General features: G+C 38.7%; 1 protein-coding gene and 1 long non-coding RNA gene across 7 annotated transcripts in view; one reads left to right on the top strand and one right to left on the bottom strand.

Annotated features, from left to right (window-relative positions):
• IDE (insulin degrading enzyme) overlaps window positions 1–27,529 on the top strand; it is a 99,999-nt gene that overhangs the window by 24,124 nt on the left and 48,346 nt on the right. For all 6 annotated transcript variants that reach the window (XM_048859575.2, XM_048859576.2, XM_048859572.2 and 3 more), the window contains 9 exons: window positions 2,233–2,355; window positions 4,705–4,817; window positions 5,300–5,462; window positions 10,501–10,593; window positions 11,260–11,351; window positions 14,957–15,037; window positions 18,358–18,461; window positions 23,816–23,918; window positions 25,354–25,476. In XM_048859575.2, the coding sequence (XP_048715532.1) occupies window positions 2,233–2,355; window positions 4,705–4,817; window positions 5,300–5,462; window positions 10,501–10,593; window positions 11,260–11,351; window positions 14,957–15,037; window positions 18,358–18,461; window positions 23,816–23,918; window positions 25,354–25,476 (995 nt within the window). The remainder of the gene's footprint in view (window positions 1–2,232; window positions 2,356–4,704; window positions 4,818–5,299; window positions 5,463–10,500; window positions 10,594–11,259; window positions 11,352–14,956; window positions 15,038–18,357; window positions 18,462–23,815; window positions 23,919–25,353; window positions 25,477–27,529) is intronic.
• On the bottom strand, window positions 11,504–15,265 carry LOC142072815 (uncharacterized). The gene is made up of 2 exons (XR_012669395.1): window positions 15,152–15,265; window positions 11,504–13,503 (listed from the first exon to the last, which is right to left on the bottom strand). It is a non-coding gene; the product is annotated as an uncharacterized LOC142072815 (long non-coding RNA).

The following is a 27,529-nucleotide window of genomic DNA, read 5'->3' on the forward strand; positions in this document are numbered from 1 at the left end:
CCAGTGTCGGTGGATTAATTTCTAATCAGGAAAAAACAGTTTCTGTAATCTCAGCGAGCCAGGGTTTGGTGCTCATGAATCAGTACTGTGCTGATGGGGGTGAGGAGGGGCGGGGAATCATTTTAAATCCCTGTGCCAATCCCAGGCGGAATCCAGAAAGTTTCAGAAAACATTTTCTGCAGGTTAGAAGAGTTCCTGTTTAAATATTTCTTCTTTATGCAACTGTCATATCCATAGATAGATGTGGGGATTTATGGCTGGTCAGGATTACAGATCTTTTCTAGATAGAGTGCCTGAAATATATTCAAATTCAGTAGTAGTAATAATACTAAGATGATAATTCTCAATATCTACAGTACTATTTTACGCCCCAATTCTGTAATCAAATATTTTAAAGTGGACAGTTTGCATATATGAGTTGAAGAACCAGAGCCTTCATTTGTGGGTTTTTTAATTACACAGAGGGTTGCCAAGTGTCTCACCTTTGCATGATGCACACATGTGGCAGCCCTGTCTGCAGCTGAGATGTTATGCATTCTGCTGGGCTGCAGGAATGGGTGTGATTCCTACTTCAGACCACCACGGGTCACTGTGGAACCTATTCTCCCATCAGCCAAGCAGACTCTCCTTGTGCTGCTTCTCATGTTGGATAGACAGTCAGCCCACCAGCTTTCTTCCTAGTATCACCACTCAGTCCCCGGTAACCCCCATACACTCATTGCCCACCTAATCCAGCAGCCCCAGACATCTGTCAGCAATTCAACTCCCTCCCCTGACTCTAGATACCTTCCAGCACTCTCCCCCAACCACCTCTCCCAGACATCAAGCACTGTCTGGTGCTCTGCCTGCCCACCCACCCACATACCCAGACGCTTTCTGGCACTCATATATATCCTACCAGCACAATTTTTAACAAATAATCATCTGGTACCTTGCCCTGTTTTTGCCAATCCATTGCCTATTTCTGTGGGAATGGAAATGATAGACTTAAACATTTAGGTGAGTCTTTGGAACATGTACTTCTACATTCTGGCTTCAGGCTGAGCTCTATAATGTCCGATAAGTTCCTGACATCTGTGGTCTGCTTAGCAGAGGTAGAGGGAGACCAGGGAAAAAAACAACCAAACATTTTAAAAACAAATAACTTTAAAGAACTATATTTATGTGTTTGTATGCTCTTTTTACTTCAATTTCAAATATAACTTTTTAAATAAAAGTAATAAATCCTTTCATGAAGAGTTTGTATACTGGATACCTGTGGTTTTTGGTTGGTTGAAGTCCTGAAACTAAATGTACCTGCAACCTCTGGTACAAGCTTATACTATGCCTGGTGTTTACTTATTGCCTTGGTGATGTATGTTAATTGCTACCTGTGTTGGAGATTTGTTTAACAGCATGTTTATACTTCTTGCTGTTGCATATCCTGTGTTATTATCTCCCTCCACCCTATTGTCTTGCTTCCATCCTCCTACCTTATCATTGAATGTTCCTTTTTTCTGGTTTCTTTGTTGTTTGGCTGTAATGTAAAACTAGTCTTAGAGTTGGTAGCCTATCAGAGTTCTAGTATGTTTCTTTTACATCCACGTGAATGCAACAAAAGATTTCCAAGTGAAAGGGAATGGACTAGAATTCAACTCTGATCATCTTGTTTTTCACAAATTCTGACTTTTTTTTCTAGTGTCACCTCATTACTCTTGCACCAGACAAGACTGTTGCTTTAACTACAAACCTAAATATTTTCTTACAGTAAAAGTTGCCATCAGTGCATTAATGTGACACCTTCAAAACTCAGGTTTCAGAGGAACAGCCGTGTTAGTCTGTATTCGCAAAAAGAAAAGGAGTACTTGTGCCACCTTAGAGACTAACCAATTTATTTGAGCATGAGCTTTCGTGAGCTACAGCTCAATAGCTGTGACTACTTAAATGGGAATTTTCGTTTATTTGAAAAAGTCTGACCTGTAAGCTTTACTGCAAAGTTATCTGTTTTCCCAGCCTTTTAAGAAAGGAATGGGTTGAGGATGGAAGAGTTGATTGGTCCTGATGAGATTAGTTGATATTTGTCCAATCTGATGTTTTTGGTATGTACTTTTATTTAAAAATAAATAAATAAATCTTTGTACATGCACCTTGAAGACAGGAGAATCAGACAGGGTTTTTTCAGTTTTTAAATTCATATAACTTGTATGTGTGTCCAGCAATAAATATCTTCATGATTTTTCTTTTGTATTACAGGGAACAAATTCACTTTGGAAACTAGACCAACTAAAGAAGGAATAGATGTAAGACAGGAGCTGTTGAAGTTCCATTTCACTTATTATTCATCAAATTTAATGGCTATTTGTGTCCTAGGACGAGGTGAGTACCAAACTTTTAATGGTAGTTTCTTAGTTAGCTGAGTGTGATTTTTACATCTATTATTTGAATTCTTATAGAAGAAAATAAGACATACTTACATCAGCTAAGATTTTTCTCCAGGCTTTTAAACAAAGGAGGCTAGGGTCGCAATCCTGTAAAGATGTTCTTAATTTATACACTGTGAACAGTCTGAAGTCAGTGAGAATACTCATTGCCCGCACAGTTCAGCGTGTGTATATATTTGCAGATTTTTTTTTTTTTTCCAATCCTAAAACTTGCTACGGAATGCTACATGATAAAGGAGTACTTGTGCCTCAGATAAGAGAAGTTTTTAAAATTTATATGAATATATTTTTAGAAATTTACCACAATCAGTTTAGCAGATCTAGTCTGAAAATACTTTGCATAATTTGTGATTTTTCTCTGATGCATGTTTGTGTAATTCCACAATGACCTACAGGACATATAATCAAAGATAGAAGGGCCAAAGTTTAATCTAGATATTTGTTTTATAGAAATTTCTAAATTAGATTAGAAGCCTTAATTTCAGAGATGCTGCACACTCAAGGTTCTAAATTAAGTCAGTTAACGTTGCAGATGCTCAACACCTCCTAGAATCAGGACTATATTTTTTGTGAGGGTTTTAAGAAGCTTAATAACAATGTGTTGAAAAACTTTTAAATATGCTGGCAGACCAGTACTCATGAGCCAAACTACAATAATATAACGGGGGGTCAATACATGATCAGACAAAATATGTGAAATTAATTTTTAAAATCATGGAAAGTACTTTGACAGATTTTATTATTAATTAAATTGTCTGCCTCTAAAGTAACATCATGTGGAAATACTCATGCTTTAAATAAGAACACCTGACATCTTTGGTAATAATAGGATGAACTGTCTACTTTTAGAAAATACTGCTTTTGAGAAAAAATAAATTGCTGCGGCAATGACATTGAACATTGTATGGAACATAAACATAGCATATGTGGACTTGTACATCCCAGTTAATGCATGTGCTTGAGTACTTTCCTTATCTTAAACATATGAGTAGTCCCACTAACTTCATTGGGACTACTTGCCTGTTTAAGTACATTCCTAAATCAGGGCTACAAAGAGTAAGAACAAAAGAATGGCCATATTGGGTCAGACCAATGGGCCATCTAGCCCAGTATCCTGTCTTCTGACGGTGGCCAATGCCAGATGCTTCAGAGGGAATGAACAGAACAGGTAATCATCAAGTGATCCATTCCCAGCTTCTGGCAAACAGAGGCAAGGGACACTTCAGAACATGATTTCCATCCCTGTCCATCCTGGCTAATAGCCATTGATGAACCCATCCTCCTGAACTTACCTAGTTCTTTTTTGAACCCTGTTATAGTCTTGGTCTTCACAACATCCTCTGCAAAGAGTTCCACAGGTTGACTGTGAGTTGTGTGAAGAAGTACTTCCTTTTGTTTGATTTTAAACCTGCTGCCTATTAATTTCATTTGGTGACCTCTAGTTCTTGTGGTCTGAGAAGGAGTAAATAACACTTCCTTATTTACTTTCTCCACACCAGTCATGATTTTATACACCTCTATCATATCCCCCCCCTTAGTCGTCTCTTTTCCATCATCTGCTTTTTTATCATCAACTTCTGTGGTACCTTGCCTTTTTCTGTCTTTTAATATGAAATTAATTGACAAACTATGCTTGTGGAATTATAACCGTAGGCCCACTGAACTGCCTGTGTTCTATTACCCCCCTCCGCTGTTCTGCTGGATGACCTGGGGCAAGTCACCTCACCTTTCTGTGCCTCAGTTTCCCCATCTCTAAAATGGGGATAATGATACTGACCTCCATTTAAAGCACTTAAAATTTTTCTGATGAAAAGCACTTATATAAGAGCTAGGTGGTATTATTATTATTATTTATTAATGGGAGTTTTGTGCAAGTATGGACTGCTGGATCAGGCCTCACGTGTCTAACTCATGCTATCCTGCTTTAGTATGGCAGAACATGTGGTTTGTAACATTACATGTTGATTAGAGAACTGTGAACATCTTTGTTTGTTTTTCCGCAGCCTTAATTTGACCTGCAAATTGTTGGTGTGTGGGTGTAGGTGTGTTTGTTTTTAAGGTGCTCTTTCTTGTTTTATAAAGCACAAAACCTTATCTATAAGTAATAAAAATAAATCTCAGATTATATTCCGTCTCTCCAAATAATCGTAGTTCACTTGTTGGTGATGGGGGAGCCATTAAGTCCAACCTTATAATTTATTATTTTTCTAAAAAAATATGTAAGTCCCAGATTGCTGGAATCTTCTGACAATGATTGTGCTATTTCTAATGATTCTCTTTTTAGAATCCTTGGATGAGCTGACCAGTTTGGTAGTGAAGCTATTTTCAGGAGTAGAGAACAAAAATGTCCCATTACCAGAATTTCCTGAACATCCTTTCCAAGAAGAACATCTTCAGGTAAGTTGTGAGACTTTCTGGTATACATTCACTGAAGGGTACAGACCGTAACTCTGTTCTCCTACTTTTTCCATGTAGAAATAACACCATCATATACTTTACTACTACAACTACTGCAGGTGTCTATAGACCATTCAGCTTAATCTAGCTAAATTCATAGTTAAAATTGTGCATTTGAATGTGATTGAGAAATGAGGATTCCAAGTGTGTGTTTGGGTGCTAAGGCTTGTGAGCTGAGATTACTGTGATTGTGAATGTTGGGTTAAAAATTCAGGAAACAACAAATTAACAATTGTGTTGATAAGGTTACTTATGTGCATTTTTTAACTCTAAGTAAATGGGGTGGGTTTTTTGTTTGTTTTTTGTTTTGGTATGGTATGGCATAGGGGTGTGTGTGTGTGTGTGTGTGTAGGAGGGTATAATGTATGCTCCTGAAAAGATGAAATACTAGAATCAATGGAATGTTTTATTTTTACTTCTAGCAACTTTACAAAGTGGTACCTATTAAGGACATTAGAAATCTTTATGTCACATTTCCAATACCGGACCTTCAGAAATACTATAAATCAAACCCTGGTCATTACCTTGGTCATCTCATTGGGCATGAAGGTCCAGGAAGTCTTTTATCAGAACTCAAAGCTAAAGGTAAGCCCACTGGAAGTGAACTGTTAAAAGTAGTGTATTAAATATGCCATGAAACCTTGAAGCAATATTTCACTTCAGGTTGACCTCTGAGAATTAAAAGCTTAAATATCAGAAATCTGAATAAATTAAATCTTAATTCTAAGTCATTTCTCAAGTATTCTTTTTTCTCTGTTTGGTTACAAAGAGAACCTCAAATATTGAAACTATTGTTTCTTGGATCCCATTGCTACAATTGGGTTGTCTCTCAAAACATAGGCATATTGACTTCCCTTTTGTATTGCGTCACTGATGTTGGGGCTAAGGGCAGTACCTCTCAATGACCAAAACGGTGTGTCTTTGGCCTCTGTTGTTCATTTTACTGTGATTGGTAACTTTCTGTACATATTTTTATTGAAGTTTAGCCAAATTATTAATTGCAAAATCATTTTACTGAATACCATCCATGCATACAATGTATACCACTGAGATATCCATTACTGCCAGAATGAGTTAGTTAATGCCCAAAACAACTGCAAAGAAATATAGACATTCATATTTCCCTTATGGTAATTATACGTGTTGCTTTCTCAGAAGGAGTATTTTTTTTTTCTCTGTACATTAATGGTTCCTCTTCTGGGGTACCCTTGATCTTCAAGGGTTGTGTGTAGTCTCTTATTCCTTCTCTTTAAGGGGCTCTGTGACCCATCTTAGGACCAATGGGGTCCGTGGTTCATTGTGTGCAATGTCTCCACCTAGTGGCCAGGTGCATTTACTAATAACCCCTATGGCCCCTATCTAGGATATTACAGTTTATAGTAGCTGGGATACACGGACAAACAAATAAACATAAATAATATTCTGTTCCTGGAAAGGATAGGGATAAATTAAAAGGAGGGGAAGGGAACAGGCAAAGGAGTCAAGAATGCCAAATGAATGGGTAATTAATCTGTCCAAGAGCAACAAAGTAAATTGCAGGTTTGTGTGGCCAATGTCTTCCTTTCCTGAATCAGAAGGAGCAACAGCATAGGGTAACTGATGGTCTTCTGCTGACCTCTCAGGAAAAGGTGGAGGTTGCAAGGAGTGATAATATGAGGGCATTGTTGATCTATTATCTGTTGTGTGACAATAGATGAATGTGACGAGGTCCTGACTGGTATCTTCACCAAGAGTCCTATTGTCAGGATCTGACTTCTGTGCAGGATATTAGAGGGACCCATTCCTTTCTATAGCTTGAGTTGACAGACTGGCAGGCCAGGCATTTTCTCTTTGACTATGTGTGGCTCAGCCTTCCACCTTTCTGCAGTTTTGTGTGTCCCAGAAATGTGCAGATTCCTGGTGAGGACTCTGTTTTTTTTTATGCAATTCTTGGTCTCTGGCCTGGGGGTCATAGAGTCCTTTGTTAGTATGATTGTTTTGTTGTGCAGCAGAAGTGGCCATGGTATGTCTTTTGAAGTTGTTCTTTTAGACATGTAGTCTGTTGAAGGTAGTATACTGAACTGATGTGTCTCCATCTGAAGTGAGGGCCGTGGGCCAGATAGTAATCTTTAAGGGATACCCCACACCTGCCAACATAGGGCATAACATTGGCCAGTTGGGGATACAACCAGAAGCTATTCCTCTTGCATATGTTTACTTCACCAGCCTGTACATTGCTTCCTTACCACAGTTGACTAAATCCAACATTCAGGTGCTCAGAGGATAGATCTATGATTGAAGGATGTTTTGTTAGCAGTGATAAAAGGACACTCTTTTTGGCCTCTACAGTGAAGTCCATGTATCCTGACATGACTTTACTACTCCGAGTAGGAGTCCACTAGCAGAAATGCCAAAACAAAGTTTTACAGGTAGATAGCTTCTAATGTTTGGTCAATAAGCTGAGTGTCCAGTGTCTTCATTATGCATATAATTGTAGGTATATACAAGATGAGACACGTTGACTGACTGTTTCTGTTGAGAGTCCTGTGTACCCAATGTGTTTTAACAGCATGCAGTTGAACCTCTTCTGAAGGTCTCCCTATGGGTAATAAGGGGTAGTGTTCCAGGTTTTGGGGGTTTTTTTACCCTTACGACATGTAGCAGCTCTTGCTGAGGCAACTTTCAAAAGTTCATCTTTGGTCTGTGTGTATTCTGGTAGGTAACCCATAATGCACAATACATTGGCGTATTCTTCCTACAATACATTGGCAACAGTGGATGCAAGTTGATCCTTTGAGGGGTAAGCTTGCGCATCCTTGTAAAGTAGTCAGTGATGACCAAAGTATTCCCAATATTCCTAGTCTGTTTCCAAAGAGAGAGAGAGTCCATACAGACTAGCTCTATTCCTCCTACACTAGTAATAGTAATGAGAGGGGCTGTCCTCTTGGATATGTCTATACAACAACTAGACAGTCAGTCATGCCTCAGTCCAGTCACCTTTCTCAGGCATTTCTGTTACCGGTCTATGTTCTATTGTGGTCTACATGACAGAGTGTCCGCACCAATGTTTATACTCCCAAGAAGGTACTTCAGGCTTAAGTCATATATTGTTATATCAGACACTCCACTTTATCCTGTTGTACCCAGTTTTGTGGTAATGAGCGCATAGGTCAGCGGGTTATCTATTCTGGCTTTTTGGAATTTCACCCCATAGAACTAGTCCTGAAACTTTTCTACCATTGCTCACTTGAGCACAGGGATCTCCAACTTGTGAGCAGGATACCATTGCTCAGAGTCCAACGGTCTTTGGCTAGCAAATGGCTATACAATGTTATCCTTCTGGATGCTCCTGGTAAAGCACAGCTTCATGCCCACTAAGACTGGCATTTGTATGTAGGATGTAAGGCTATCAGCATAGGCTAATACTGGTGCATTAGTCAGAAGATGCCCTCTTTTGAAGGCTTGTTTAGTATGCATCCCACTGATCACCAAAGGGTTCAGACGCACAGTAATACACCCTGACAGATGATTTCTTGATAGTCTTCCCTTTTCTTTGAGTGGGTGGGTAACACTATGTCATACAACTAAGTGGCTTTACCACAATGGAGTAGCTCTTCAAAAATCTCCTGTAGTACCCACAGAACCCTGGGAATGTTTGCAGACCCTTCAGGTCCTTTTGCTGAGACTATATGGTAAGGGCTTCCATCTTTGCTGTATCTGTTGCAAATCCTTTGTCCAATACAATGTGGTCCCATGTACTTCACCATGAGTTGGTAAAATTGGCACTTATCTATTTATTAGGGCTGTCAAGTGATTAAAACAATTAATCGTGTGATTAATTGCACTGTTAATAATAGGATACCATTTTAAAATATTTTTGGATGTTTTCTACATTTTCAAATATATTGATTTCAGTTACAAAACAGAATGCAAAGTGTACAGTGCTCACTTTATTTTTGATTACAAGTATTTGCACTGTAAAAACAACAAAAGAAAAAGTATATTCAATATAAGTACTGTAATGCAACCTCTTTATCATGAAAGTTGAACTTACAAATGTGGAATTTATTTAAAAAAAACCCCTGCATTCAAAAATAAAACAATGTAAAATTTTAGAGCCTACAAGTCCACTCAGACCTACTTCTTGTTCATCCAATTGCTCAGACAAACAAGTTTGTTTACATTTGCAGGAGATAATGCTGCCCACTTCTTATTTACAATATCACCAGAAAGTAAGAACAGGCATTTGCAGGGCACTTTGTAGCTGGCATTGCAAGATATTTATGTGCCAGATATGCTAAACATTCATGAGCCCCTTCCTGCTTCAGCCACCATTCCAGAAGATATGCTTCCATGCAGTATTATCTCCTATAAATGTAAACAAACGTGTTTGTCTGAGTGGTTGGCTGAACAAGAAGTAGGACTGAGTGGACTTGTAGGCTCTGAAGTTTTACATTGTTTTGTTTTTGAGTGCAGTTATGTAACCAAAAAAAATCTACATTTGTAAGTTTCACTTTCATGACACAGAGTTTGCACTACAGTACTTGTATGAGATGAACTGAAAAATACTATTTCTTTAGTTTATCATTTTTACAGTGCAAATATTTGTAATAAAAATAATATACACTTGGATTTCAATTACAACACAGAATACAATATATATGAAAATGTAGAAAAACATCAAAAATATTTAATACATTTCAATTGGTATTCTATTTTTTAACAGTGTGATTAAAACTGCCATTAATCGTGATTAATTTTTTTGAGTTAATCACATGAGTTAACTGCCATTAATCGACAGCCCTACTATTTATAGTTTCAACCCACTTGCTTTTAGCCGATCATGGACTTTCATGAGCCAAATTTTCATGCTTCTCTGGGTGCTCTTAAATACAGCCAAGTCATCAAGCTATACCAAGACTGCTATCAGTCTTTCCCTGCCTTCTCCATCGGTCCCTGGAATGTGGCTGGGGCACCTGGGATGTCTTGGGGCATGTGCTTAAACTGGTAGAATCTAGTGGACAAATTAAGGCAATTTTCTCCTTGAACTCTTTCCCCCATTGGAATCTAATAATAGACACAGTGCAAATACAGAACTGAGAACCATTTGTACCCAGTCAGACAATCCAAAATCATCCACTCATGACATCATGTATTGGACAGAATAGTCCTCTTGTTGAGTGTCCAGTAGTTGATTTGCATGCATACTGGTTTTCTTCCTGGTGAATACAATGGGAGAAGCATACTGTCTTCTTGACTTGATGGTAACGCCAGCAGCCATCAACCGCTGCCAGTATCACCTGACATCTTCCACATCAGCTGGGGCAAACTGCCTGGATCTTTTCCCTGAATGGGATAGTGTCTGTGGTAGCTCCTGTGAGCTGCTTCTCTGAAGCCTCCAAACTGGCAAGGGGACTACAGTTTACATGCACACATCCTCTTCAGCGTCTCATAATATTGTGTCTATTTAATCCTTCTTTTAACTTGTCTATGTAATAGGTACTCCGCATATAAGTTGTTTGACGCAAATGTTTTTTCAGAGTGCGTACGGTGTGTAAATAAATTACTATCACCAAAAACATTTAGAGAAACAGCATAAATGAACACATTTTTTTAGCAATATATTTTCTTCTTAATTTCATAGGCTGGGTAAATACTCTGGTTGGAGGACAGAAAGAAGGTGCTAGAGGTTTCATGTTCTTCATCATTAACGTGGACCTGACAGAGGAAGGGCTTTGTAAGTGAAGAACTGTTTTTCAATCTCCCCTATTAGAAAGCAAGATGCATTCTGGCTTTTATTCTCTTATCCAAAGAGTCTAATTTTATATTTAATAACTTGCAAGCTGAATACATTTCTGTTCTGATACATGACTGTGCCCTGTAAAAGTGTTTTGGACACTGATCCTCTTAATAAGTTGACAGGCATTTTGTTTATCAAGGAGTCAGAAATCAACTGTAAATGAGTGTATTCAATAAGACCATTTCATAAAAGAAATGTTTGATATTAATTTCTTATTTAATTATGAATTATTAACAATTAATAATTTCCCCAAATATCATAAACTCTTACTGTACATGCTGGATGGTTCATACCATATAAATCTGTATTGAAATAATAATGCTTACACACAAAGAAAAATTAACAGGTTCAAAGCATTATATAGAAAATAAAGCTTTGGTTCAATAAGGTACTTAAACACATGCCTCATTTGAAGCATGTAAATAGACAGGTTGACTTCTGCACTGGGACCATGCACATACTTAAATACCTTGTTGAATCAAGTCCTAATTAACCAAGGTTAAAGACTTTTCATAATATTTTTTAGTCTATTTTTAGGTGAAGAATTTTTTTTCAAGATGCAGAATGCAAGGAATTCTTAAGTGTGTAATCTTTGTTTTTCAGTGCACGTGGAAGATATAATTTTGCACATGTTTCAGTATATTCAAAAACTACGTACGGAAGGACCTCAGGAATGGGTTTTCCAAGAGTGCAAGGTATAGTAGTTTTACATTATAGTAGCAATTCTCTCTTAATCTGTTTTTATAGATAGAATTTGGATGTTAGAGAACCAAATTCCATGGCTGTCCAATCCCTATTGGAATTTCTTTTACAGTTCTGCAGAAGCAGTTTGCATGACTCTATAACATTTATTAAAAAATTAAAGTGGAGCTTTATACTTTGATACACCAATATTTTTAATATAAATACAAAATGCTATTTCTGAGCCAGATGAGTGGTCTAGATCGTGGTCCTACCTTCTATGGCTGCATAGAGGTGTCGGGAGAAGTTTCACACTCCCCCTCAATGCACTTGCCTGGCCTTCTTCCAGCTCTATTACAGGTGCGGGAGGAAAACAGGAACAGGACACCTGGTACAGTTGGGTAGTGGGTGGGGAACGGACAGGACCTTCTTCTTCCCCATGTATCATCTGGCACAATTCTGTTGACACAGGCATGTAGGGGGTTGGTATTCTCTGTTACCTTGTTGAACAAGAGCTCAGGAGATTACTTCATTGGACTCCTCCTGGGCAGTACAGCTGTATCCTGTACCTTCTGCAGAACTAATTGTTAAAGTGCACTCCAGTTCTGTGTGATTGTGTGTGCATACATAGCAAACTTTGAAAGTGCTTTATTAATACCCAGTAATAAAATTTCACTTCTCAGTGGTGATGTGAAATGTAATACAACCCTTTACTCATAAGAGTGGCTCCATTGGTTCACTGGAACTACTCATGTACGGGTTACTCATGCAAGTAAATGTTGCAGGATCAGGGCCTTAGTTATATCCTGTTAAACTTAGTAACTAGTAATAGTTTCCACTTAGAATAATCAGAAAATCTTTATCTACTTGACAAGATAAAAAACAGAACTTTTGGTTAAAATGTCAAATGTTAACATTTTCAAGCACTTGTCTCATTTGGCGAAACCTGTGTCACTATAGATTTTTATATGACTTCTAAATACAGGAAAGCAGTAATTGCTTCTTGGCATCTCCTTTCCAGTCTGTTATGTAAATTATGATATCAGATATAGAATGATTATTTAAGGGTCTTATCCAGTCATGTGCATCTCTAAATTTCAAAGTTTTACAAGCTGCAGAATGCCATAAACTATAACTCCATAACAGATAGATAGTTGTACACTGCAGAAAAGTTAATTTGCTTCACCAGATACTTACTAAATAAAAAAAATTGATCTCTGTCTTCACCAAGGACTTGTGGGACTACATTTTGGGAAGGAAATGCAATGTAATCAGCTCTAGTCCTCCCATATTGTGCTACTCCCTAGCTGCAGTTTCTTCCTTTCATCAGTGCTGGATTCACAGAGTCTGCAGGAATTTAGAGACAGTATCAACTGAAAAAAATCAATTTTCTGTTTGAATACTTTTGCTACATGTACTGCCTAAAATTATTTAGGGAGTTCTGTTGTTTATGGCCATAAGGTCCCTTAAAAATCTTTCCTTGTTGACAGTCTCAAACAGCAGAAGAAATAAGTTACCTTGCCCCTGTTACAGTGTTGAGGAAGGCCTTTCTCTTTTTCTCTCTCGCTCTCTCTCTTTTCCTATTTAGGTGTGAAGTTTGTGTGTGTGTTTGTTTTTTTTATGTAGATATATATCTTACTCTGTGAATTAGCCATTACAAGCAAAATATATGTTCTGTCAAACTAGCCACTTGACCATGATACTATTGACCATTTGTATTATGATTTGAAACACGGATTGCCTGTTGTACCAAAATACAAACTATAGAGTATAGGTATATCTCACATGGTGTTTTACACTAACTAGTACTCCCATTTCAGTGTATTCATTTTTTAAGTTCTTCCCTTTCAATTGCGACTTCACATCAGACCCCTGCTTTTCAACTGCATGGCTTTCAGCAGCCCCTGCTATTATGTCTCTTCATCTTGTTGTAGAGGGACCAGCAATGCAACAGTTGTCATCTTTATTCCTTCCATCTTCATGCCATGTGTTTGCAAAGAGATGACTCTTTACTCTCTTTGTAGTATGGTTCCCAGGGGAGATTTCTCCAGTTCATGTGGCTAAAGACAGCGCCAGGAAAACCTTTTCTCATCCTCCTAGTTCCTTGTTATGCCTTGTGTAGGGGCTCTGAAAGGCTTCTGCCTCTCTGTTTCTACCATTGGCTGACTGAATAGGAGAAAAAAGGGAAAAGTGCAGGTATTAGTTTCTTTATTCTTGTTCAGTGTAACACTTTTTGAATATTTCATTCAAAAACTTTGGCAATGGAAGTTTTAAAGTGCTATTTTAGATAAAGAAATGTCTGTAGTGCTCCTGTTGCATTCGAACCCTTTGCTCACATATGCTAATTAGGCAGCTTCCTCCTTCTTCTCCCCATCAGCCTCTCCAGTTTATCCCCACTCAGCCTCTGGTCTTGATCCCTACTCTAGAATTTTTCTTCAGTTCCACGATGCTGCTCCTCCTTTCTGAAGATCCTGCTGTGTAAATTTTACTTTCTCCTGCATAGCCTTCCCACAGCTGCCAGAGCTCATGAAATATCAACAGCTTGGTTTTCCCCCCTTCGCTATGAAGTTTCCTTCAATTTGGATATATGAAAAGAGGAGAAAAGAGCATGAATGTTTTTAAGGCTTGTAAAGCTATATTAGGCTCAGTTTCCATAAACAATATAACACTTTGTGTAAGAATTAACTGGAAACAGCTGCAGGAGATGTACCATCTTACAAAAAAAGGATATCAAATCAGATTTTTATCATTTTTTGGGGGAGAGGATAATTCAGAAAATTGATAAGTTAAATCAAAATGGTTTTCTGGTAATGAAGGAGATCATATGTATGTATACCTTAGCTGTATAGGTACTAAAGCACTTGTGTAAGTGAGAGGAGAGTGTTTCAAACACAGACAAAAGTTTCAGACATAGACAAAAGTCAACAATACGTTGTACTCTAGGTCTTCTAAGACGAACGGAGGGAATATTTGTTATAGCCAGTTTTGAATGTTTAACATGTGCCCCTAGTAGTAAGAAATTGATGTAAATCCTGATCAGGCTTTGTCTGTAAGAGAAGTTGTGCAACAAGAATCTTCTTCTGGTGGTCATGGATTTATTAAATGTTATTGCTTAGGACCTAAGAGCTGCAAAACCCCCATCTGTAAATCGGGGAGGATTTAAGGAGAGAGGAGTCTCAGAGCTGGCTTGGGAGCATATCCTTCCTAGTCAGCTCTACGTGGCAGCTACAAGCCTTTGATCTTGCCAGCTTTCTGCCCTTTGTCCTTCTTAAGCTGAACTACTTTTTGAAGCATTTGAATGTAATAGCTGATATCCCTGGATTACTGTCTAAAGAAGTAGTCACCTAGTGATATAAAATCACAGGGGATTTTCACTTATTGGATGATAGCTGTTTTTTTGTATATGATCGTGTACAAGAAAGGGTAATACAGTGATTCATTTGGTTATTTAAATTGGTAAGCAACTGACAGGCAGTTGATCAAATGTCCAGTCCTTTATTTATTTGACCAAATGCCTAATTTGATCTTGAGTGTAAAATGTATTAAGTAAACTTTTTTTATTCTTACAAAGTAGAAAATGGCTTTCCCATGCATAATTTGATTTAATTTTTTCTTTTAGGATCTAAATGCTGTGGCTTTCAGATTTAAAGATAAAGAACGACCACGAGGTTATACATCAAAGCTTGGAGGGATTTTGCATGTAAGTAAAGCATTTGTATTTTGGGCAATATCTGAATGGAAATAAATATGATGTTCTTCTACAGGTGATGGTCTCTGTGTATTCCACACATGGGTATGCATATGTGCCATGCACCTGAGTCTGGAATCTTTTTACAAGCAGTGTCAGTTGCCCCTCACATGCACTGTAGTTCTCCTTGTGCTCCAAACCAAGGGCATAAAGGCTGGTGTGGGAAGATGCCTCTCCACTTTCTTCTTTCCGCCGCAGGGTCTGAGTTGGAATCTTTTTGGTGTCCTCACCTCCTGTCTGCTGCAGAAGTTTAGTAATTTTTATGGTATAGTGTAGCATAGTATACTTAGTATTTTTACCCCATTTCTTCCCCACCTGGGGAATTCAACCTCCCCACCCACATACAAAAAAAAGTCTGGGGTTATGCCCAGAGTCCAAAAAACGTGTTTTTCTGCCCTCACTCTTTCCTGTTTGTTGCTCACAGGAAAAAAAAAAAAAAAAAAATCAACGTTGCCTCTGCTGCCTAGGCAAGGTTCACATCTCTGCCAGGTGCTGCATCTGCCACTCTTTTCCCTCCCCTTTCACTTCCTGCCCCCCCAGTTGAACTTGGGGGTTGGGAACAGAGACTTAGAAAATATCTGATGGAGAAGGCAATGTAGGTGGTATTCTTAGCATCCCTGAGCTGGGACCCAGAGTAGTGGGTGGGCCTGGGTCCTTCCTTCCGGAGGGGGCGAGGGCCCATTCCACCAGAGGGCAAGCAATTTCAGCTGCATCCCTGAAGGACACACCCCTACTAGATGTAGGATGTCATTATCCCTACTAGATGTTTGTAAAGTGGGTACTTAGAGCTCTTTATGTTCCTTCACAAGACATACTCTAGTTACTCTTGAGGGTATTCTCTGCCAAAAAAATAAAAATTATGCGCCTAAAAATCATGTGCACAATATTGTAAAATTCTGCAAGTTTTGTCAATAAATAAATGCAGAGGCTCCAGCATGGCAGTGCACAAAGGTGGGAGATCACCCTGCAGCCTCCCCGCCCCACATCCCAGGGACATGGGTGGGTGCAGCCTTACCACTGAGTCCCTGACATAGCACAAGGCCTGGGCCTGCCCCAGAAACACCCTGGGGCCTTGTACCCTGGGACCTCTGTGCCAGGCGCACTAGGTTTGAGGCAGGCAGGCTCAACCAGGCAGGGTCCATGTGTGGAGGGGCTCATTGTGGGGAGATCCAGGTGTGGGGTGAGAGGATTCTGTGTGGGACAATCTGTGTGCAGGCAGTTCAGTGAGGGGTCTAAGTGTGGGGGGATCTGGATGCATAGAGGCTCATTTGGGGGGTGGGGGCTCCAGGTGCAGGGGCAATGGGACCCTGCAGGGGCTTCCAGGGGAAAGTGGTTGGGGCTCAGCAGAGGGATCTGGGTGCTGGGGGAGTGGGGCTTGGTGGGATGGGGATCTGGGTGCAGCTAGTTGGGGGTCAGTGGCATGGGGGTCTGGATGTGGGGGCTCAGGGTGGTGCAGGGGCATGGAGCTCATCAGAGCTGAGGTTTGAGTGCAGGGAGCTTCGGGGGGGTGGTATTGGTGCAGGGGTGGGGGTGCAGAGACAGGGTCTGGGTTTAGGGGGCTCCAGATGCAGGGATTGAGGTTCAATGGGGTGGGGTTCAGGTTTGGAGGACTAGGGGGGTTCTGGGTGTACAGGGTGAGGCTTGGCGGGGTTGTCCGGATATGAGAGGTCCAGATGCATGGGGGTTGGGCAGATGGGGGAGCAGCTCCCTGTACAGTGACCCCTCCTTCCACAGCTGAGGAGTGATGAGGGCAGGAAGCAGGGGATGATGCTAAGCTTCGTGTAGCTGGAGGAGGTTTCTGGGGGTTGGTCTGACACAGCCCCTGCCATTCCTTGCAGAGGAAGAGGAAGTCCCATCCTCCTGCCTCCAGCCCAGCTGGGATTAGCAGCTGATCCCGGCTCGGAGTAGGAGCCCACTGTCTTGGGTGTCCCCAGCCCTGCGGTGATTTACCTCTCAGCTGGCTGCTCCGGGTGCCTGAAACCAATGTACCTGTGCAGCTAGGGAGTGGTATGTGACTGCTTTTGCTATGCTGAGCCAGATTCAATTTGCAGCATATCTCAAAAAATCAATATATGATTTTTCCAGATAAGCAGTCTTTTGCTCTCACACACCAATATACATATAATCCCCCAAACATACAGTCAATCAAGCTAGTTGTCCTGCAGGATTCAGAAGGAGGACAGAGATTCAAATTATAATTTCAAATGTAGCACGCGGATATTATGGTAATTAGAACTATAAAAATACCTGTATAGATGGAAGAGCAATGTATACTGTGTATCTGAGACTGAAATCTGATGTGCTATTTTATACTTTCACTAGGAAGGTCCAGCTAGACAGACAGCACAGCCATAGCGAAGCTGTCTAGGAGATGCTCTGATTTGAGTAGCTCCCCCAGGCAGTTTCCATCATTAGGCAATGATAGAGACCCCAGCAAGAAAGTACAGGTGCCATTGTCACTCCTTTGGCATACACACCAGGGACTGAATGGGGGATCTCAGACCTAAACACGTGTGCTACTACAGCTTAAGCTAAAGAGCTAAGTCTCTGTATGTGGGGAGAGTAGCAACTCCTATGCTCTGTGAATAGGCGCAGATGCAGACCAGTAACACATGCTTACGAGTGGGTCACGCTGTTACCTGGTGGAATCCTTGCAATAGCTTGCTTGCATTCCCCAGTTTGAATCCTAACTCCACCATCGCTGCCTGCAGAGGTTGCAATTTCTACGTCCCTTTGTGCCCATTGAACACACAGTCCAAAAATATACTTTTCTATAAATCCAGCTTACATGGTAGTATCTTAAGGAAAATGATCATATAACTTGGAGTTCTAAAGAAATATTTGAAAACCCCAAATTACTGAAACAATATATATATTGTGTTCTTAGATACTGGAAACGTTCTTTCCTTTGAAAAATTGGCTAAATTACGGTTATAAGGATCATTTTAGAGTTCTGAAACTTGAATTCTTGAGAGTCTGTGTACACTTACTATTTCCTGTTTTTAACGTTAAAAATATCCTCCAGGGGTCACTATTTTACATATTATTTTTACTTAATTTTATATTAATAACTACTGGAGTTAGGGTGGATGGCTTTTTAGATGACCATATAATAATGTATTCAGAACCTAATATAAAAGCTCTCTGTTCTTCATAATAATTACTATTAAATGCTATCTTTTTAGCTTAATGCAATAAGGCTTTGTTTTATTTAAAATGTTTTCTAGTCAAAAATGTTTTATTTTTATTTTATTATTATTATGTATTTTTAGTATTATCCTATAGAAGAAGTGCTTGCTGCTGAATATTTACTTGAAGAATTTAGGCCTGATTTAATAGAGATGGTGCTGGATAAATTGAGGCCAGAAAATGTCCGGTAAGCTCTTTGTAATAACTTTTATATTTTAAACCATATATTCTGTGATGAAAACAAATGAATGTAACTGGAATCAAAAACCTTGTGGTGCCTACTACTTTTAATACAGACAGATGGGGAAATAAAAGTAAACAATGAGACAAAGTATTTGGGTGACTTTATTTGACCCATTTGTGCTAAAAATGGTCACAGGGTGGTAAAGGCACAGCACACAAGAATTCTGGTAAGACAAACTAGTCCTTATTTCTTTGCCCCACTTGGACATGTGCCATGTCACAGTTTAAAAAAAAAAAAAATTAGACCGTTGTCTCATGCCAGGATCACTAATCATGTGGTTACTTTTCCGGCACATGTTAGGGGATTTTGCATTTTTATTTTTAGCATTTGATTAGGGTTACCCATTAGTTGTTTTTGTTTTGCCTCTTAAACTTGCTGGTGAGTCCCTGTCTACATTTCTGTAAATCTAGCATAAATCTGGGTTGATTTGGGTCTGTTGATAGCAGTTGGGCCAAAGGATCATGTCCCATATTAGGACTTGGCTCTTACCCTTGGTTTACAGTGAAGTGTAGAGCTTGCAGAAGTGAGGAGAGGACAGGATTACAAACTTCAGTTAAAATGGTAAAAGGTCCTTTCTTGACTTTGGGTGACTGGATGAAAGTTACAGATCTCATGACACCTTTTGTGAAAGAAAAGTAATGTAACATATCTTGCTAATTTTTAGGATGCACCTGGGACATACTTAAATAATTGCATAACCTTGTATATGTAACTCTTCTGCTGTACTGCTATTTGTTGCTCTCAGCTGTTGCATCTTGTCATTTATTAAAATCATAAGCTCCCTAGACAGGCAAATTTCCTTCTTATTTGTTTATGTAATGCCTAGCAAACATTTGAGTGCTCAAGAAACAATAAATAGTTAATTCTAGTGGTGGGCTTCCCTTTAGCAGATATTATCAACAGTTTTGCACTATTGCTTTTCCCAGTTCTGCTCTTGTGAATGTATGGACTGAATAGCATGAGTTTTTAGCGCTCTCTCTTACTTCCAGAATTTCCCTTTGGCTAGTTACCTTTTCAGGAGCATAAAATAGCTGTTAGGGTTAAGAGGAAAACATGTAGGGTATATGTCTACACTGCAATTTAAACACCTGCAGCAGAACCATGTCAGCTGACTTGGGTTGGCAGGGCATGGGCTGTGAGGCTTCAAAATTGCAGTGTAGATGTTTGGGACCATCCCACTCCTGGGGTCCCAGAGCTTGGGCTGCAGCCCAAGCCCGAACGTCTACACCACAATTTTACAGTCCCGTAGCCTGAGCCCTGTGAGCCTGAGTCTGCTAAAACCTGGACAGTTGTGGGTGTTTAATTGCAGTGTAGATATGTTTTCCTCTTAATCGTAACAGCCATTTTATGCTCCTGAAAAAGGTAACTAGCCAAACTGGACATACCCATAGATGCTCCACTTGTAGCAGGGCAGTGTAAACCAGCCTGACTAGGTCTCTAATGCTTCTTATGATAAATCTCCTAGCCATTGTTTTGCCTTGGAGAACAAAATGTTTATAGGACCATTGCATTTGCTATGGCAGATCAGTATTCTGTCTCTGGTACTAGCCTCAAGCTACTGTTTCTGAATAATGTTTGTTTGTTTTTTAAATGCCAGTTGACCAACGGTCTTTGAGGTGGGAAGTAAAAATTTTCTTTCTGACCCCTGCAGTAATTATCGGCATCCCTGAAGCATGAGATTTGATCATTCCTCCTCAGCATGCCTGACTAGAAATATTGGTCTCAAAATTATCTAGCCTCCTGTACAAATCCTGCTTCAGAATTTGAAGCTCTGGTGATATTCTGTGGCAGTGACTATAGATGTTGGGGGTAGGAGAGTATTTCCTTTAATTTAAAATAAATAAATAAATAATGCCTACCATTTACACCCTCAACCCTGATGTGCCTTTATTACAAGGCACAGACTAATTTCACAAGCATTTTTGAATTTTTACTTCTAGAATTAGTGAAACATTGTATCTGAAGTTATGTATAATAGAATCCAAATTTCCCCAAACTGTTTGAGTGGCACCCCTCCATGCCCCACTAAAAATGTGGTCACATCAGTAGTTAGTGGAATAGTGAGATATAGATAATGCACGTTAAGAACACTAACCTTCCATATATTTAAACTTTTCTTCTTCATTTTATAAAAAATTCCATAAATACTTTGCAAGAAACATTCTCATTATTATTAAAGTTTGATACTGGTAATGTCCAAATGCCTCCTATGGGATCAGGACCCAGTTGTGTGGTACAATCACATAAGAGACTGTCCCAGCTTCAAGAGCTCCTCATAATCTAATAGAACATCCACAGCACATGTGTTTAATGTGTATTTTAACCATCTGCACAAAGTTTGACATTTTGTTAATTATTTTGCTATTAAACATCTCTATGAAATGTTGAATTTATGAAGAAGATAATGATATGACCTTTCTGGATATGCAGTAACTGTTATCAGAATTCTTATAAATTTTATGTGCCTTTTAATCTAGTTTGTAATTCCTGTTGCGTTTCTTTGTTGAATATACCATTTTGCAGTAAAAACTGTTATAGAATTCAAGGTTTTGTGTTTTTGTGAAGACTGCTGAAAACATCTTAGTTTGTAATTAGTTACTTGCACTGTTTCTCATCTTTTATTCTAGATTTCCCCTTCTTGGCCATGTCACTTGTAGGCTTCTGATTGACAATGTGTATTGATTAAAAAGTATAAAATAAACTGCTACCACAGTAAAGAGGTCCATTGCTAATCAATAAACAGCAATTCATGTGGAAGTCTGCACACAGGGTTCAGCATGCAGGAATAGGACTTAAATCTGTTCTATATTAACTAGGTCATACATAAAATTTGTATATCAAAAGTCTTTGTGCAGTTACTACTTTAATTATTTGGTCTCTGATGTAGGTGTTGAGAAAAATTCAGTAGTCATATTGCAGATTTTGTATAGGATGCTTGCTCATCCAGCTTGGTCTACAACTCCTGCCTATGAAACTCGAACACCTTAATGGGACTAAATCGGGGGGCCCAGATAATCTTCATCCAAGAATATTAAAGGAATTGGCACATGAAATTGCAAGCTCATTAGCAAGAATTTTTAATGAATCTGTAAACTCAGGGGTTGTACCGGATGATTGGAGAATTGCTAACATAGTTCCTATTTTTAAGAAAGGGGAAAAAAGGTGATCCGGGTAACTACAGGCTTGTTAGTTTGACATCTGTAGTATGCAAGGTCTTGGAAAAAATTTTGAAGGAGAAAGTAGAGATTGAGGTCAATGGTAAATGGGACAAAATACAACATGGTTTTACAAAGGTATATCATGCCAAACCAACCTGATCTCCTTCTTTGAGAAAGTAACAGATTTTTTAGACAAAGGAAATGCAGTGGATCTAATTTACCTTGATTTCAGTAAGGTGTTTGATACCGTGCCACATGGGGAATTATTAGTTAAATTGGAAAAGATGGGGATCAATATGAAAATTGAAAGGTGGATAAGGAATTGGTTAACAGGGAGACTACAGCAGGTCCTACTGAAAGGTGAACTGTCAGGCTTGAGGGAGGTTACCAGTGGAGTTCCTCAGGGATCAGTTTTGGGACCAATCTTATTTAATCTTTTTATTACTGACTTCGGCACAGAAAATGGGAGTGTGCTAATAAAGTTTGCGGATGATACAAAGCTGGGAGGTATTGTCAATTTAGAGAGAGACCGGGATATCATACAGGAAGATTTGGATGACCTTGTAAACTGGAGTAATAGTAATAGGATGAAATTTAATAGTGAGAAGTGTAAGGTTATGCATTTAGGGATTAATAACAAAAATTTTAGTTATAAGCTGGGGACACATCAATTAGAAGTAACGGAGGAGGAGAAGGACCTTGGAGTATTGGTTGATCATAGGATGACTATGAGCCGCCAATGGGATCTGGCCATGAAAAAAGCTAATGCGGTCTTGGGATGCATCAGGAGAGATATTTCCAGTAGAGATAAGGAGGTTTTAGTACCGTTATTCAAGGCACTGGTGAGACCTCATCTGGAATATTGTGTGCAGTTCTGGTCTCCCATGTTTAAGAAGGATGAATTCAAACGGGAACAGGTACAGAGAAGGGCTACTAGGATGATCCGAGGAATGGAAAACCTGTCTTATGAAAGGAGACTCAAGGAGCTTGGCTTTTTTAACCTAACCAAAAGAACGTTGAGGGGAGATATGATTGCTATCTATAAATATATCAGAGAGATAAATAGCGGAGAGGGAGAGGAATTATTTAAACTCAGTACCAATGTGGACAAAAGAACAAATGGATATAAACTGGTCATTGGGAAGTTTAGACTTGAAATTAGATGAAGGTTTCTAACAATCAGAGGAGTGAAGTTTTGGAATAGCCTTCCAAGGGAAGCAGTGGGGGCAAAAGACCTATCTGGCTTTAAGATTAGAGTCGATAAGTTTATGGAGGAGATGATATGATGGGATAATATGATTTTGGCAATTAATTGATCTTTAAATATTCATGGTAAATAGGCCCAATGGCCTGTGATGGGATGTTAGATGGGGTGGAATCTGAGTTACTACAGAAAATTCTTTCCTGGGTATCTGGCTGGTGAATCTTGCTCACATACTCAAGGTTCAGCTGATGGCCATATTTGGGGTCAGGAAGGAATTTTCCTCCAGGGCAGATTGGAAGACGCCCTGGAGGTTTTTCACCTTCCTCTGTAGCATGGGGCACGGGTCACTTGCTGGAGGATTCTCTGCTCCTTGAAGTCTTTAAACCACAATTTGAGGACTTCAATAGCTCAGACATAGGTGAGAAGTTTTTCACAGGAGTGGGTGGGTGAGATTCTGTGGCCTGCATTGTGCAGGAGGTCGGACTAGATGATCATAATGGTCCCTTCTGACCTTAAAACGATGATTCATAGATATTAAAACTGCTCAATACAAATCGTAAATCAAGGATGGAGAATCCAAGAAATCAGAAATTGCATGCAAGTTTGCACACAACCCCAACCTGTAGAGCATCATTTACTGTGAAGAATAAAATTATTGTGGCTGAACAAGTACAAATCGAAAGTTATGATTAAGGGCTTATGATTGTGTGTTAAATTTGGATACTGCATACTGTTGGCCTAAATATTCCTGCAGTTACATTTGGAGATGGTATTCTTCAGTTACAGGCACTATGCATCTTAAACAGCTTCTAAATTCCATGCTGGATGGCTGCATTTTAGTGGTGAATGAAATGATCTCTCATGTTACTTTGTATATTTGTTGGTAAAGTACTTTGGTACCGAAGTGTGTTTGATTTTTGTCTGTGTGTTTTTAGGGTTGCAATAGTTTCTAAATCTTTTGAAGGAAAAACTGATCGAACGGAAGAATGGTATGGAACACATTACAAGCAAGAAGCAATATCTGATGAAGTCATCAAGGCATGTTAAAACAATTACTAGATTTCCATTTCTGAAATAAAATTTTTGCATGTAGATGTAGATTCCCTGTTTGTGGAAAGGAGAATTTGCACTTACAACTGCCATTAGCAATGATATTTCAGTCTGTTCTGCAGCAGTGGAGATTAGACCCTCATTTAAAAGTGTTTCAAGACTTTTCATTGCATGCTACAAAATAGTACGGTGAGGTACTTTAAGATAGCTATACGTCAAATCCATTGAAATCAATGGGTCTTCGCAGATTTTCTTAGTAAGACCTCCATAATATGCAATACTTACGTAAAAAATAAGTTACAAAAAACTTGTGGCTTATTCATCTGATTCTGGATCCTTGAAGTCAATGGTAAAACTCCTACTGACTTTTGACTGGCTCTCTGTATGAATTTTTGTCTGAAATCCTAGCCCTATTGAAGACCATAGTAGTTTTGCAATTGACTTCAATAGGACCTGGATTTTTCACCCTTTATTTTTAACAACCTGGGTGATTTTAATTATTTTCAATGCCAAAAACTATTGATCAACAACATTTTGTTTGCAAAGATAGTTTTAGTTAGACGAGAGAAGGATTTCTGAACTGGCTATAAACTCATTTTCTTTCTTCTGTAAAAACAGATGATCCAACATAAAATGACAATTTTGTTTTTCCACAAAGGAGTGAATTTTTAAAATTATATAATCACATTTAAGCCAAAAGTAACTTTTTTATGAACTATACTTGTCCTGAAAGAGGAATTTATAATGGAAATACCAACACAGCTTTAACTATGGTTCTAAGGCTGATTCAAAATATGCTTGTTTTTTCAAGTTTATAGAATGAATATATCATGCAAAATTTAGTGGACTTCTGTAAACGAAAACCTCAGGAAAAAGGAGGGAAGTGGGAAACATCCCTCCTCAGATAAAATTATCTACTCACTTAAAAATGAGTTGGCCTTGCAGTATGCCTGAAAGGCATACTCAGGCTCTGTCAGAACACACATCCTAATCTGCTCTTAACAGAAATAGTAGAGAAACTCCTCACCATATTCAACATATTTAATTGAACAAGTAGAACCCAAACTGGAAGAATTTCTGTATATACATTTAATGTGGTACTTTTATTGAGCCAAAAACAAGAGGATGCACAGGGCTGAAATGGTGGAATGGAAAAAGATTCCCCACCCCCATATACCTTTTCTAATTATCTTTTACTTTCCCATTTCCCTCGGTCAGATATATCTTACCTATTTGCTGGCCTTCTCCCACCTCCTTCCCCAGTTCAGACATTTTTCTGCCGATCTGTCATCTCCCATCTCTCACTAGTGCATATGTATAGGATACTAGCAAAATTAAGTTTTCTGTTAGAGCTACAGGATTTAAGTATATATCCATCTGCTAGTGAGAAATTTAACTAATAACCATACTGTTATTTATCCAGAAATGGCAAAATGCTGACCTAAATGGGAAGTTCAAGCTTCCAATGAAGAATGAGTTTATTCCTACTAACTTTGAAATTTTGCCACTAGAAAAGGATGCACCACAGTACCCTGCTCTTATCAAGGTAAGGATATGTATTACTTACATCAAATGGAAGTTCTGTCAGCCAGCTAGCTTGCTGGAAGGTTAACCATTGTACCCTGATAAAAGCTTTAAAATAATATAGATTAACCTGTCATATATAGTTTATTCATAAGTACAAAAGTTTGTAAACTGCTTTCTTTAAAACCTCTTAACCGGCAACAAAAAAGCACTAAAATCAGTCAATTTGAGCTGAACTGTGGACTCTGTTTCTTCGGGTTCCCCTGAAAATGGGTCTGCCAATAGCTTGAACCCTTTCTTGGTCCTTTTGAAAGTGTGTGAACCACTGATAGAAATAATATTGAAACTTCTTGATCAGAAAAGTGACTGCCACACAGATTTTTTTTTTTTTTTTTTTTTTTTGAGCATGAGTTGGTAAGTCAGAAAGTCGGAAAGGTCATTCTGTTGAAGCTGTGCATGAAAAGAGCCTGCAATTACAAGCAAAGACACCTGTCTGCTCCCTAACTTTCTGGTAGTAGCAAGCAAGGACCCACCCCCCTCGTACTTTCAGCAAAGTTCAACATTTCTGAATACCAGAAAATAATTTCTCAGCTATTCGATCCAAGAAATAGTTTTAATCTTTCAAGAGTGATGAGCTTTGCTTAGTTGGATGTAGGATGAACCTTCTGCAACTCCGTCCTGTTGTTGCTGGATCACAGTATGAACGTAGCTTATCTAGCACACCTGGGAGTTCTCTATGGCAGTGGTTCTCACCAGGGATACATGTGCCTCTGGGGGTAAGTATAGGTCTTCCAGGGGGTACATCAACTCATCTAGATATTTGCCTAGTTTTACAACAGGCTATATAAAAAGCACTAGTGAAGTCAGTAGAAACTAAAACTTCATACAGACAATGACTTGTTTATACTTCTCTATATACTATTATATGGTAAGTATCACAATGAAATATAAGTAAAATATTTATATTCCAATCAATTTATTTTATATGGTAAAAATGAGAAAGTGAGCAATTTTTCAGTAACTGTGTGCTGTGAGACTTCTGTATTTTTATATCTGATTTTTGTAAGCAAGTAATTTAAGTGAGCTGTAACTTGGGGGTACGCAAGACAAATCAGACTCCTGAAAGGGGTACAGTAGTCTGGAAAGGTTGAGAGCCACTGCTCCAAGGTCTTCTCACCCTTGCTTTTCCAGAGATATTGAAAGCATGTACACTGGCAGGACACCAAATCTAATAGATCTCTTCAGTCTCTAATTTCTCTGACATGCAACCACAGTGGATAATACAGGAAAATAATATTTGTGCATCAATGAGCAGCAGTAAAATATTGTAATCTACATTGATGTCTTTTGAATTTAAAGTTAACATAGGCTTCCAATCAGGAAAGCATATCTATTCAGAACAGCACTTAAACATGTGCTTAAGTTCCAGCTCATTGGGATGTAAGCACATGCGTACATGCTGTCATGAACAGGGATGACTTAAGTCTGAGCTTAAGTGTTTTCCTGAATTGGAGTCGGAGTTGAATAGGGACGTATATCAGGTTCAGTAAACAACACTATATTCTGTTTCAGAAGGCTGTCTTCACAAGAACAAAGGCTAGACACTTTTTTTTAATTAAAGCTTAAATTCTACAAAAACTTGAGAAGCCAGCAGCATATCAAAAGGAACTATTTGGTATGAGCTGTGGTTAGTGCATCACAGCTTTTGAAACTTGATGTGCTTTTTAAGTCTTTGCTTTATTTTTTAAAGCAAAGAAAATCTTGTAAAGCTTCTTGAACTGACACAATGGACACAGTGACTGCCATTTTACTATTCTGTTCCTGCCAGCAGAGAATTTGTGAATTTTGTATAGTAGCAGTAATATTACTAAAATGAGAATTTCTGTTACCATAGAAATAAGTTACACTGCAATGCTGAATTTTTTCATGTAAGTGGGGGGTTGTGTATGGGGAGATGGGGAGTGAAGAACAAGAGTTGCTTTTTACATATAAAAACTATGTGAAAAGTAAATGTACTTTATGTATTAAATTGTATGCACATATAGCATTTGTGGTAGCGGCAAAGATGATTTTCT

This window comes from Caretta caretta, chromosome 7, assembly GCF_965140235.1.
Source record: "Caretta caretta isolate rCarCar2 chromosome 7, rCarCar1.hap1, whole genome shotgun sequence".
In the NCBI taxonomy this organism is placed as follows: domain Eukaryota; kingdom Metazoa; phylum Chordata; order Testudines; family Cheloniidae; genus Caretta; species Caretta caretta.